Raw genomic sequence first — 14075 nt, forward strand, 5'->3', positions numbered from 1 at the left:
CTCCCCAACTTAACAAAACCTATATCAACTCTGATAGTCCACATGATAGTCCACAGTCTCTTATCATTTCAGAAAGCTTGTGCTTGCAGAGCACTCATAAATAGATTCTATATTCAATTAACACTTTATTATCAAACTGGGAAGCATGTGGTGTGGATCAAGCAGAGAAGCGTTCAAGTTGTACGTGGATCTAGATCAGGGAGCAAATTCCAGGGATTTCCTCAATATTGTAATATGGTATTTTTCAACATTTTCACCATTTTACCAGAGAATAATTCATGGATGTTGATTAACTGTGTGACATTTGGTGCAGTCTGATTGAATTTCACTTTGGTACTTTGAGATGGTTTACACCACTCGCTCACTCATATCACTCGTGGATGTATTGACTGTCTTAATCTTTGTTCTGTGTCATTGTGTTTTGTTTCTAAATGTTCCTGTGTCGTCCTAATTTGTTTTATTCTTGTTGCCTGTATTTATTCTCTATTTGGGCCCTAACACACGATGGAGGTATGTGCTCTACTGAGTGCCATTCTAGTTACTGTACCAGTGCTATCGTTGCTGCTGTGAAGGATGTTCTCCACTTATGTGGAAAATAAGCATTTGACAGTTGGTCCTGAGCACATATACCTTTGTTGTTGTATATTTATCTTATATTCTTAAATGTAAATACAAGCTAAGTGATTCATGTGTGAATTCCTTGACTTTTATGGGCTGAAGGTTTTCAGAGAAACATACCACAGGGTTGCTCTTATAGCTCTTATAACAGTTCAATATAGACTGAACTTTATTTAAATAATTAAATAATGATGCATTTCAAAACCTGTTATATATATGTTTTTGAACTTTTACAGAAATGACATACCAGATATAACCATTTCATTTTATTTATTATGTGTGTATCTGACATTGTGTCACAGCAGGAATCTTCCATTGCTTCTCCAGCTTAACAGGTTTTTCTTCTTATCTCGGCTGCAAATCTGGTCATTTCAAATACAAAAAAACACAATTATTGTATTTTCACATTAGCAGAAGTGCATACAAGTGGGACATAATGTTCACAGGGATGAAAGTATCTCACCTTCAGTTCATTGTGTTAAAACAGCATGTGTGTCTTTACTCCATCGGCTTAATGGGAACTTCTGTTTTGATCAGTGATGTGATGTCTGTGGATGAAAACACTCATCATTTCTGCTCTCTGATACGCTGAGCAACAAACTTGGCAATAATTTAGGACAGTTTTAGTATACACAGTATTAGACATGTCCACATGAATACTAAACACAGATCAACAAACCATCAAAGTCGATGAGGATGATGAGGTCATCGTTCTTGAGGTAATTACGCCGCCGGAGGTCAAAGTGCTTGATGAAGTTACTCCAGCCCCATGATCCACCTCTGAAGCAGTCACAGGAAGGGTCTTTGTAGCCCACCTTGGATGGATCGTCCCAAAAATATTTTCCATCTGGTGCTAAGACACAGAAAAACACAGAATCACCTGTGATGGAGGGGCAGGAGGTGTCGGAATTTTCCCAGGGGAACCAAGAGCAGTTGAACCAGGGTTAAAATGTGGTTTGGTAGGACTGTATAAATGTCAAGTCGTTTTCAGGAAGGACTCAGTGAATGGTGATAATCTGTTATGTGTGTTTGCAGTATTTTACTATAAATAACAACCTGCTTATCTGGGAACTCAGGAAAAGTATTAAGTCATTTTCAAGGAAAAATAATATATTTATGATCTAATTGTCTAATCTTGTAGGAACCAATGGGCTCAGGACTGACAGCTTCAAACAAGTTGCAGAAGCGGGAAAGTACTGAGACAAATACAGTGATGTTATTGATTGTTCCTAAATTATACATAGATGGAAATGTTATATGTGTGTGTGTGTGTGTGTGTGTGTGTGTGTGTTGCCTTCTAGCTGTGATATGAGAAATAATGCATTTTCTTTTTTGCTGATTCCTAAAGTTGTGGCATCACCCTACCAGCAAGTGCATAGCTTTTACTGTACTTCCTGGCCGTGTGTATAATGTGGCAGTACAGGACACCAGATAGGGAGAACTTACTCTTCCTCATGTCAGTAGTTAAGCTGCGAGCAGTGGACATCCTCAGCAGTACGTCAGGGTCTTGGTCCATCACCACCAAGGTGGCCTGTCTGTTAACGGCTGGCCACTGCATCACCACATCATTCTCCCCGCTGGCCAGGTGGAAGTACAGCCCAGTGTAGCTCCCTGTGTAATCAGCGTAACTCGACCGAGGAATGACACGCACACCGTAACCATAGCCTTCAGGGCTGTAGAAGCGAGGGCTGTCAATTACTGTGGTGGCATCAGCCGTCTCCATGATTTGTGAGAAGTTCTGGATTCTCCATACGGCACTGGGGCAGCGCATTTCTGTCAGGCTGATGTCGTCAATGTAGATGCCACCGGAGGACGCTGAGGGGTCACCACGCACTGCCTGGAAGGCATAGCGGAATTTCTCACCTTCTTTCAGAGGGACATGGGCGATCTTCCAGGTGTGGTCAGAATCCGCTGGATAACAGGTACAAGGTCAAGATGGCAAATCGTTTTATTTTTGGCAATATTCACGTCTAAAGTTATAGGGTAGGGAGGTTGTTAAGCTTTGTGAACATCCGTCCCTATTCTACTGTATTTACTGTAAAAGAATGGCTTGACAGGTAGATTAGAAGATTTAGACCACTCTTATAATTGTCCATTAACTCTACCATCTACAGCCAGTGGATCATTAGCTTAGCTCTGGCTCTATTCACAGATGGATAAGTAAGGTTGCCAGAAAAATCATATAAAAAAGATCAAATACCATTGAAAGTGTGTATTTTCTTCATTTTACGAATGGTGCCCGTGCCATCGTCCATCTTGACCCAGATCACCAGCCTGTCCTTGGGACTTCCAGTCATCTTGTAGAAGAACTGCAGACACTGGAGCTTCCTCTTGGGGTAGAGGATTCTGGATTCCAGCAGAGCAGACTCCTCAGGCTTCCCACTCATTGTGCTGAAGTGCATGAAATACCCACTATCTATACAATCAGACAAAATGTATGCGCCAATTATAGTTTACTCACTTCTTCCATGTTGTCTGAACTGACAATAAACAGTGTTTGGGATTTTAAAAGAAATATTATGCAGATTTCTGACCTCTGCATCTTCCCAGGAGTGTGTGGTCCTCTGCCCCGACTCTGCTCTGGGTATGAACCCAGTCTGCATCATCAGAGGAGGCCTGGATCATCCCACAGATGCTGGCATACTCAAATGCACACTGGTCCAGCAGGGTGAGGGGAGCAGCTGGGGAGGACATGTATACTTACTTTTAAAGTTTTGTTGTTGACCTTAAAAACACTAAGAAAATCACACCAGAAGATTAACATGAGATATTCTCTTTGTGACATACAGCAGTTGTACATCCTGTTGAGCCTGAGAGTGTCCATCTTGCTGAAGTCGAGGTACTGGCCTATGATGTTGTAGAACTCTGGAATTTTGGTGGTGATGGTGGGAATGGAGTTGTTCTTATTGAAGGAGAAGGGCCTGTAGTGCATGATGGACTCATAGTCGTAGGCCGTGTTTTGATCGGTTATGAAGTTATCACTGTATTTGTTGAAGTTGTGTTCAAGTCCTGCAGGAAATTTCAAGTTCTTTTCATCACACAAAATGGCATAATAAAGAATGAAAATTGCAAATTGTAGTAATCCATTATTATGTATAGGTATAGATAGTGTACTTAACACACACTTAGTTTTACCAGCATTGTTTTATATAACGTGAATTCTAGAAGAAATTGATTGACAATATAAAAACTTAACCATACCTGGTATGACCTGATCCAGCCAGATGTTGACATAGTCGTCCCTGTCTGTGCGGGACTGTTCATGGTAAAATCCCAGAGCATGGAGTAGCTCATGTTCTATCACTGCTTTGTGATCACAGCCTGAGCCCAAAGACAGAATCTGACCAGACTGCTGGTCACCAACGCTGGAGAAACACCTGTGACAAACCACATGAATGGGAAAAAAAATAACAATCCAGAGATTCAGTGCTGGACTAAACAAGACTGCTTTTGAAATCGTAAAGCCCAAGCAAAACTCTTCTCCTTAACAAAACTTGTAGAGCTGCAGGAGACATTACACAACGGATTTCCAGTAGTACAGAGTAGAACTTGATGTAGTCTAAAGAAAAATAGTTATCTTTGACTATCTTGGAAAACCATATTATCGGTTTCATCCCATTTGTTCTGTTAGAACTGATTAAACTGAATCCTTTAAAGATGATGTTACTGTTGAGAGATTTAAAAAGTTTGTTTGTTTACTTTATCTTTTCCATTTGTAATTTCAGTGGCTCAGCATTTTTAGCTCATGAATATCTGTTGTAACTAAGTATTATTATCTCACTGGACACTATTTTCAGTTGTAGCTCAGGCAAAGCTTTGCTCACGGGGGTGAATTTAAATCAACTCCAGTCAAATCGCTTGAGTTTGAACGCCTCAGTAAAGGTGAATTCAGTGGACGGAGTTGACAAAATATAAAGTCAGAGCCATACCCCCCTCTCTTCTCAAACTTGATAAAGGTCTTCTCTCCTTCGTAAGGCTTGAAGTCGATGCAAGACTTGAGCCGATACATTTCAAAGGCCTGGTGGACGCAGCCCTTGGCGTTCAGATCTGAGGAGGGAGAGAAACAGGGAAGTGTGAGCCTGCCACACTATTTGTATTGTTTTATTGAGCAAATTATAATTTATCCACAGAGCACACATGCACAGATGTACACATCAGAATATAAAGCCCTATTCAGACTTTGCCGATCCTTTCTACCCCTTCACTGGAGCCTGGTTTTCAGACTTGTTAGTGCCTCAGCAGAACTTAGTTAGAGTGGAAGAGTCAACTCTGCCACAGTGCACTAACTCTACAGACCATATGTATAAAAAACAGAATTATCATTTAAAAATGCAGCATTCGTAATAAGGTAAATATCAATACAATTCAAATTTGAAAAAAAAGACTCACCTAAGTCATCACCCAGAATGTAAGGGATTGGAAATTTCCATCTGTATGTTTTGTCAATCAGGGCATTCCTTCCTTCCTGTAGCATAAATAAGGTGTTAAAAAAAATATAGTATGATCATAAACTTAATGGAGACTAATCATAAAAACCAACACACGGCCTCTCAGATGTACTGTTTGTTATCTGATATTGCATTTTAATTACTTAAGAGCCAAAGGGCCAACTGTCCCAACAGCCAAGCATGTGATAACATACACCAACGGTATAACACTCAAGGAATGATAAGCAGTTATCAGCAATTCTCTTAAATTTTTAAATTAGGAAAACATTCAACTCACCGGGAGTAAAATGTCGCCTTCAAAGAGGTTAGCATCTGAACCTACAGCAGAGGTAAATGGTTTGGTAAATGATTTGTATTTATAAAGCACTTTTCTAGTCGTGATGACCACTCAAAGCACTTCACAGCTACAAACGACACATTTTATTGAAATATTGTCACAGTTTATTTGACATATTATTCCTGGTCTTTACTGATGTGTGGGTGATGGTCCAACTGTGATGTGTTGTTGCTCACCCAGGTTTAAGATGGGGTTCTCATCCTCACCATTCTCATATACCTCTGTAAATACAAACACAGACATGGTTCAGTCTACTCACGGAACTCTGAACAACTTTTTACTGTTCAACAACTTTTATTTCTTGTATTAAATATCATTAATGTACATACCATGTACCTTAGGGGAAATTGGTATCTGCAAAAAAAAACAAAAAAACAAATGATAATAAAGTGTAAGTTATAGCCAAATTAGTGACAACATTACACTCACTATAAATAATTGATAAATAAAAACTTACAGCATGTGAAGTGGCCAGAGCCACCAGTCCAGACCATAACAGCACTCTGTCCATCATCCTGCTGAATGTCACAAAGCAGATGTTGCTGCTTTGGTTTAAATGTGCACATCGACGAGGAATATGACGTTTTGCCCCCAATGAAGTTTATGTCAGTCATAAAGAGTAACTGAGGGACTTTGACTTGTTAGTGAGTGAAGGGAATTAGTACACATGCACCTGCACTTTTGTTACACTATCTGCGTCTGTTATCGGCTAATAACTGATTTTGTTGTGACATCAGATAAAAAACATTGATTCGGAAGATGTCCTGCCAGCTTATCATTGATACAACAATGGGAGCGTTCACTTCTAATGTCACAGTCTGTGTCAGATTTGGATCAGAATTGAGACGAGAAGATGCCTGAACTTTTCTCATTGATGAGTTCTTGATTTTCTTCCACTGTCTCCTTACAAAGCTATGCAGTCAGGCTGGGGTGGATTCAGTGAAAATCACGCTTCTAGTGAGTGACGCTCAAGATTCAGTCATTTCAATGATCCAATTCAAACACTAGATGTTGCTTCGGTAGCTTCCTCCCCTGCACCAATGGTTAAATCCTTGATTTTACATTGACTCCACTGACACACTTAGATGAGATGCACACATATGCAAACAGGTGAGGCAGTCTTCATGCATGAACCACTTTTATGGTTGTGGATTCACCTTTTGGATATATGAATATGAATCAATATTCTCATGAGCTGTTTTTGCTGCACATATCTCTTTATTCAGCATTCACTCCCATTAAAAATAGCAAACACTGAAAAAAAACTTGGGAAAATCTGAAGTGATTGACATTGATGATGTTGAGAATCTGCACTGATGGCATGTCAAGGTGTCTTTCCTTTCTGTGGTGACATTTATACATGCATGCTTAAAGGTCCAGTGTGTAAGATTTAGGTGAAAGGGATCTATTGGCAGAAATTTAATGTAGAATAATCCTCATGATGTTTTCACTAGTTTGTTTCATCTAAATTGTATGAATTGTAGTTTTCTTTACCCCAGAAAAGGCTCTTTATATTTAAATACTTTATATACATGGAGGGGGTCCTCTCTACGGAGAACGCCAGGTTTTTAACATTACCTTTTGAGTTTTTATGACAGCTGAAGTCTGCCACAGATTCTTGTTTGGAAGGAGAGGGTGAGGAGTGTTCAACTGCAACACACAATTTCAACATTAGATATCACAAACCTCTGCACATTGTACCTTTAAGCTACAACCCTGAAACTGTTGGACACTTTTTTTTATTCGGCCCTAATAATATTTTTTTATGAGCAGGTGATGATTGCTATAATAAATATTGTGTCAATTGTCCCATAAATTTTGTCAAGATTTCAACTTTCATTTCTACTCCTTGGAGCAGACGTTTAGGCCGAAAACATGGTGTAAATGATGCTGTTGTCACTTTCATTTGCACCAAAGCAGGTGAAATTGATTCAAAATCACTTGTGCTTCCTCAATGATGATAGATATCCCTGAAGTTCACTGACTTGCTATTTTACTGTCATGATTAAGTGTTCCTTTAATTTTTCGGAGCAGTGTATATACAGTGTAACAAATAAGAAAATAAATATGTACAGTGAATAGAATGCACTTGAACCATTGTATTGCACAGACAGAATGAATATTGCACAAGAGAGTTAAACCAGAGTTAAAGTGCAGCCCATGATGGGTGCAGTTTAGTTCCAGTGGTTGTACAGTGTGATGGAAATTTGACCTGGCGAGACTTCTAGAATAAAGAGATCTGAGAATAATAGTCTTTTAAGTATATGAGATTAATGCACATTCTATTTGTAGTGCACCAAATATCTAATTTAATCAATTCAGTTTATTAACATCTGAGATTTAACAACTTCAATCTAGATCACCTGAGCTGCTCTCACTGTAACTAATAAACTCTCATCACTAGTTATCAGGACCTGATCAGTACATGAAGTAACTCCGTGTCTGTTTGATTCCAGAGTTTATGAGACTCAATTAAACATCATGAAAAATGACTCGTCATCATTTTGTGCTCGGTCCAACATGAGAGGAGACGCTCACAGTCATGACTCAGTGATAAAATGACCGGAACGACACGCAGACATGATCCGACACCATCGATTAACAACCGAACACATGATAATAAGTTTGTTTCTAGATCAGCTCAATAAAATCAACTCTGAACTCTGTGAACTGACTCAACGCTGCACTCATTTCTGGGCCTCCATGGAAACTGTATACCCGACCTCGTGTTCCAGGCACCTTCACCGTAAACACCCAAACTGGTCGCGCTTCATTTTTCCAGCTGCAGGTGGCGTGAGTGGGTTTTTCAGGTTTTCACATCCCACGGATCACATGACCGATGACAGATGACAACTTTTCACATGCTAAGATTAGGCGAAGTGCGTTGATCTCAAAGAAGATGACGGTTATCATGAGATCAGCTGTTTGCTGAATGTCGACTATAGTGAACCACAGCTCACGTGTCGTCAAACGTGAACCGTTCAATACCCCACATTTCTGGCTGTGGGTCTACCAGACGAGGTGGCCGAGTGGTTAAGGCGATGGACTGCTAATCCATTGTGCTCTGCACGCGTGGGTTCGAATCCCATCCTCGTCGAACTTATTTATTGTTTTCACGCTGTGATGTTCATATTTTATATTAAAGACGTCATACTACTATCTTCTGTATCCGCCCCAAAGCTGTGGAATATGGAGGGCGAGAAATGACTCAAGTATAAATAAATAAATGTATAAATAAATGTGGAAATAAATACATGCATAAATAAATGTGGAAATAAATACATGCATAAATAAATGTGGAAAGAGATAAATCAATGTCATTTATTTTTTTCTGTATTTTTTGTGTCATATGCTAATGAGAGAGGGCGGTCCTGACCTCAGTCTCGTGCAGGATCGGTCACAGGAGTGTGATGATCCAGTTCTACTACTTCTGCCTGTCGGTGCTGACTGTTGTGCACTAGCTGCTGTCTGCAGTGTTGAGTCAGTTCACAGAGTTCAGAGTTGTTTTTATTGAGATGATCCAGAAACAAACCTACGATCGTGTGTTCAGTTGTTAATCCATCGTGTCGGATCATGTACCTCTGACTGCAGACCGCAGATCAGGCCGAGGCTCACTTGTGCCCACATTGAACCGCAGAAGAAGAATATGTGTGCACGAGAAGCACAGCTCAACTTTTGACGCATCTTCGGGCGCCATCTGGTGGCGGAGACCGTGCAGCACATTCCCAAACAGCAATGCAGCACCTATGGCCAGAGTTGCCTAAAATAGGGAAACAATTATATATATGAAACAATTATAATTATATATATTAGATGGATGATAGATCTTCTTTCTTCCTGTGCATAATTTTATCCATTCTGCTTATATTTAAAACAAAGCTTTTCTCCAGAACAGAAACAAAAACATACACCTCTGTATAGAAACCTACTGTATAATTGTTTCCTTATTTTAGGAAACTCTGGCCATAGGTGCTGCATTGCTGTTTGAGAATGTGCTGCATGGTCTCCGCCACCAGATGGCGCCCGAAAAGGAGTCAAACGTTGAGCTCGCACAGGCACACACAGAAGATTCGCTCTGGAACAGATTGCTTCTGTCTGGATTGCTCAATTGACCAATCCTGCTCAAGACTGAAGTTAGGACCGCCCTTACTCATTTGCATACGACACAGAAATACAGCAATAAATAAATGTGGAAATAAAATGAATACATTTATTTATTCATCCATCTATTAATTTATTGATTAATTTATTCATGTGTGTCTGTGCGTGTGCCCCACGCTTTCCTCTTTCCTCTGGTCACAGCTGGAAATTAAATTAAGACATTTATTTATGCATGTATTTATTTATTTCCACATTTATTCATTTATTTATTTATACTCAAGTCATTTCTTGCCCTCCATAGTGGAACAGTCAACCTTTCATGTTGAACTTCTGCTCCGCCGACATATTTAAGACCCAAGACTCTCATGTTCTCTGAGGTTTATTTAACCCCTAGTTTATTTTATGCTGGTTTTTATTTTATTCTTTACTTGTATTTCACATTGTGTCTTCATTTATTGTAAAGCACTTTGGCTTGTTGCTTTAAAATGTGCTGAATAAATAAACTCTGATGACCATGCAGGCTGTTTTTGTGGATGTTGGAGTAAAACTAATTTTATTATATAAATTCTATTATCCAGTCATGTCTCTTTGACAGAGCAGCATTTTATATTCATGAATGAGAACTCAATTCATCTTGGGAATAATTATTAATTTATAGCCAGACACTGAAATCTTCACTGTGTCAGTGTTTTTATCCTTCATGTTCTCTTGTTGTAACATTACCTTACTACACAAACAGTCCCACCATCCTTTAACAACTCTCACTGCTTCTGTGCTTCTCTTTCTTTTACTTCAAATGATCCTCATCTGCCTGATAGCTTCTGTTGTGGTATCCATCTTTGCTGCTCATGTGTTTCTCGTCACAGCTCCCCTGGACATCAGCCGGCCTTCCTGCGTCTCCCGTAGCTCCGTAATGACTCCCATCCAGTGGAGGAGAGAGGTGGATCATCTCCCCCTGTCCCTCCATGAGGCCGCCTGAGGCCTGGCTGCTCGGTTTCTGAGCGAGACAGAGGAAATAGAGTCAAACACAAGAAGCTATCCAGTCATGTTCCTACAAATGAACTGTTAACTGCAGATGCATCCTGTTTTCTGCCCTGACATGTCACACTTTTATTTCACAAGAAGTCTCCACAATACACATATGCTTTATATTTTGCCTATTGACAATACAGCTTAGAGCTTGGTCGATATGTAGCTGATGTGTATTATTACTATTATTATCGAGAATAATGATAATAATAATAAAGTTGTTGGTAATGTTGCTGAAAAGATTTCCCACACCGATATCAGCATGCATACACACAAATTCATATATATTTGAAAAAATGACAATGATTCCTAAGATGTCGTTATCAAACCCATATGAATATAATATAATTGAGGCCTGATATTTTACAGTTTAACTATAGACTTTAAATTACAAATACAACCAAATATATAGAACTGGAAATAATAATAATTACAATAATAAGACAAATTACATGAAAAATGTAAACATAAATGCAGTTGCATGACTTCAGTTGTCATAAAAACTCAAAAGGTTAAGTTTGTCCAGTCTGGACTAATGTAAAAAACATGGCAGCCTCCATAGAGAGGACCTGCTCTGGACTGAAGTATAAAGTATTTGAATATAAAGCGCTCATTCTCAGAAACACACAAGTGAACACATTATTAGGATTATTTTATATTCAATCCCAGATCCCATTCACCTAAATCTTATACACTAGACCTTTAGGTTTTCATATCTGCATACATTAATGCTGATACCAATACATCTGTGAGGCTCATATTGGCCAATGTCTTGTTTTATCGCTGTTTTGAATTTGACTTTACCTTGTGATCACGCTGATATTGATCTATAGCATACTGGTATTTGGCTGCATTCAGTCCAAGTGCACCGGCAAGTCGCTCTCCAAGGAAATCACAAGCTTTGGAAACAAAAATATATCGAAACTCAATGAGATTTTCTTACAGAACTAAAATCCATCCCAGTGTTTATTCAGTGCACTTTGAGTAAATGTAATTGTCATGCTACATACTCAGCAGTGAAATCCTCCCAACTAGAACGGCCACATTCTTGAATGAGAAGCGATTCTGAGATAGAGGACACAGAAAAAAACAACAGACATGAGGTGAATGATGCTTAGCAGGTATTCTCCCTTGAGCTACGTCCACACAAACATGTTTTAGTTTGAAAATATGTCAAACACATTGTGTTTTAGTTCAGTTTCCAGGGTTGTGTTTTTTTACAGCACTTACTGTCAGTAACAGTTTTACCTCACCATCTGTCCAAAATAAGATGAGAGGGACAAGTCCAGCTTCAGAAATGGCGGCCACTAAACAAACTACTGTGCAATAAGTGGACAGCTGAGTTGAGGAGAGGCTTGTCGATATATAACAGTAATAAAAAGATAACGTCGCCTCACTTCACTCTGGAAAATAGGCCTCCCTGACTTTGTCTAATCAAGACTGCTTCCTCTGCATTTGTTTATTACTGACAGAGCAGGTTGTTGCACTACACCACATCTCCATCCTGTTTGTTTTGTTTGCACCTTCTTCCTCATGAGATCGAACAGGTGCCGTGAGGTGGTGCATCATATCTTAATCATTTCCTGTAGCGTGTGATGTGCCAATATTTTAATATCTTGTGGTGCATTTGACATTAGCAAGAAGAATATCTGCAACGATTCTCCAGCAGTGCGTGACGTAACGTTTAAAGCTGGGGTTGGTAATCCTGGACCAGATGACTGTGTTTATTACAGTCCTGTGAGGGCCACAGACAGTGGCTGTCTGATTATTGATGGCTCTTGGGATGTAAAGAGAATTTCAACAAATAACATTAAGTGTTTTAGAAACCAACCCCTCATATAAGCAACCATCTAAGAGAGTAAACAATCTACTCCCTGTTGACATAACACATGCCCAGTGTACTTTAAAGGTCACAACACCCGTCTGGACAGAGATGGTCTTTTATTTTTAAAAGGACGTAGCCTGGAACCGTCTCTCACCCTCTCTGTGGGCTCCCTCTGAGGCCTGTTTGAGGGCTGCTCCTCTTCCTCCTCACTGTCTTCCTCCTCCAGGGTTTCACCGCTGGAGAAGTGGATGATCTTCTTCTCTGTGTTCGGGGTTGAACCGGAAAACTCTGTTTCCTGGGTGGATGTCACCTGACGGATCGGACAGGACCAAACTTGTATCTGTTCCCTGATGCATTTGATATTTTTATGTAGAGCATGTTATCATTTTGTATGCTGCTATATAAACTGACTAGATCATCTAAGAGTGCAGATTTACCTGTGGCTGGTCACAAACAGCTCCTGAGAGCCAACACTTGCACCTCTGCTACAGCTTCACTGAACACATAAGCTAACATCTCTGTTTGTCTTGCTCCATTGTTACAACACTTACTTCCTGCTGGAGGCTGTTCATTCTTCAGATATGATCATTCTTTCTCTATCGTCCCGCTGCAAATGTGTGGACTCTTTCATGCATGTCCTCTTTGCACCTTTGTGTGTCCATCTAACCTGACTCTGCTACACGGAGAAAAACAAACGACAGGATACAGGATTCCGTGAAACCCGAGAAGCTAAATACAACAGTGCAAACCTTATCTCACAGAGCTGCCACTGTAAAGCAATCAGTTTCCTTCTTGACCTAAAGGGGCAGGACTTTCAGTAGTCAAGGGTTATTGCCAATTTTACTATATATTAACCTTGGATGTTTCCTTAAAACTCAAACACATTTGGTGCCATGTAACTTTTAAAAGAATTCAAGATTTATTTAAACTGCACCAGAAAGTGTAGCAAAGTGTAGCCCATCCATTTTAGGCAGTAACTTCTCTTTATATGCTTTATATATATATATGAAATGTTCATGTGGTTGGATAGATATGAAGGCAGATCGGTTAGGAGAACTGGAATGTTAAAATATAACACTGTACTGTGAGGATTGTGAGAAATATTTAACTTAATGAGGAACATGTAACTACAGTGGGGTATGTATGTTTTACTGGATATAAGTGGTAAGGTGGACTACTAGGTTAGATAAATTCACTCTCACTCACTCTCATTCACACACACACACACACACACACACACACACACACACACACACACACACACAGGATCTGAGCCAGCCCTTCCTATGAGACAACTAAGCAGCTGCTAAGGGCTCTGCAGCCACCAGGGGGCGCTAACAAGGATCAACAAACTGGAAACAATGGCATTAATACAAATGTCAATTAATGTAAATATATTGTAATATAATCTTAGTTTATAATCTACATGTGACTGAAGGACAAACATTATTTTAATGAATATTGTTTAAAGAAATTGATCTTATGTATGATTGAATTATAATGATTTAGGCAGTGCTCTAAACTTATCCTGTATCCTGCTGAGGGCTGCAAGGTGTAGAGAGCCGGCCCTGGTCTGGATGTGATCAAACAATATAAGCTCCTTGTTACACATGTGTAAGATCCTCAATCAAGCTGAGATAAGCCTGATGACATCACTGGGGCTGTCGATTGACTAAGCTTCTCCTGAGTGTTTCTACAAACTTAAGTTATTCTCACC

At 39.6% G+C, this 14075-nt stretch overlaps 2 protein-coding genes and 1 non-coding gene across 3 annotated transcripts; 1 reads left to right on the forward strand and 2 right to left on the reverse strand.

The window, feature by feature from the left end:
• Positions 1-874: 874 nt before the first annotated feature.
• Positions 875-8152, reverse strand: mep1a.1 (meprin A, alpha (PABA peptide hydrolase), tandem duplicate 1). Its single transcript, XM_020091655.2, has 16 exons — positions 8127-8152; positions 6982-7053; positions 5861-5921; positions 5733-5757; positions 5580-5624; positions 5344-5384; positions 5008-5083; positions 4548-4665; positions 3820-3995; positions 3406-3627; positions 3153-3299; positions 2819-3034; positions 2065-2529; positions 1298-1471; positions 1082-1166; positions 875-980 (listed from the first exon to the last, which is right to left on the reverse strand). Exons 3-15 carry the CDS (start codon positions 5915-5917, stop codon positions 1117-1119), a joined length of 1812 nt encoding a protein of 603 aa, XP_019947214.2. The 5' UTR covers positions 5918-5921; positions 6982-7053; positions 8127-8152; the 3' UTR covers positions 875-980; positions 1082-1116.
• A 266-nt stretch (positions 8153-8418) lies between these two features.
• On the forward strand, positions 8419-8500 carry trnas-gcu (transfer RNA serine (anticodon GCU)). Its single transcript has one exon. It is a non-coding gene; the product is annotated as a tRNA-Ser (tRNA).
• A 1230-nt stretch (positions 8501-9730) lies between these two features.
• On the reverse strand, positions 9731-14054 carry LOC109632418 (protein FAM177B). The gene is made up of 5 exons (XM_020091677.2): positions 12910-14054; positions 12513-12668; positions 11544-11598; positions 11338-11432; positions 9731-10501 (listed from the first exon to the last, which is right to left on the reverse strand). Exons 1-5 carry the CDS (start codon positions 12928-12930, stop codon positions 10292-10294), a joined length of 537 nt encoding a protein of 178 aa, XP_019947236.2. The 5' UTR covers positions 12931-14054; the 3' UTR covers positions 9731-10291.
• Between the last annotated feature and the right edge of the window lie 21 nt (positions 14055-14075).

The sequence above is a fragment of the Paralichthys olivaceus genome, chromosome 19, assembly GCF_024713975.1.
Source record: "Paralichthys olivaceus isolate ysfri-2021 chromosome 19, ASM2471397v2, whole genome shotgun sequence".
Taxonomy (NCBI): Eukaryota; Metazoa; Chordata; class Actinopteri; order Pleuronectiformes; family Paralichthyidae; genus Paralichthys; species Paralichthys olivaceus.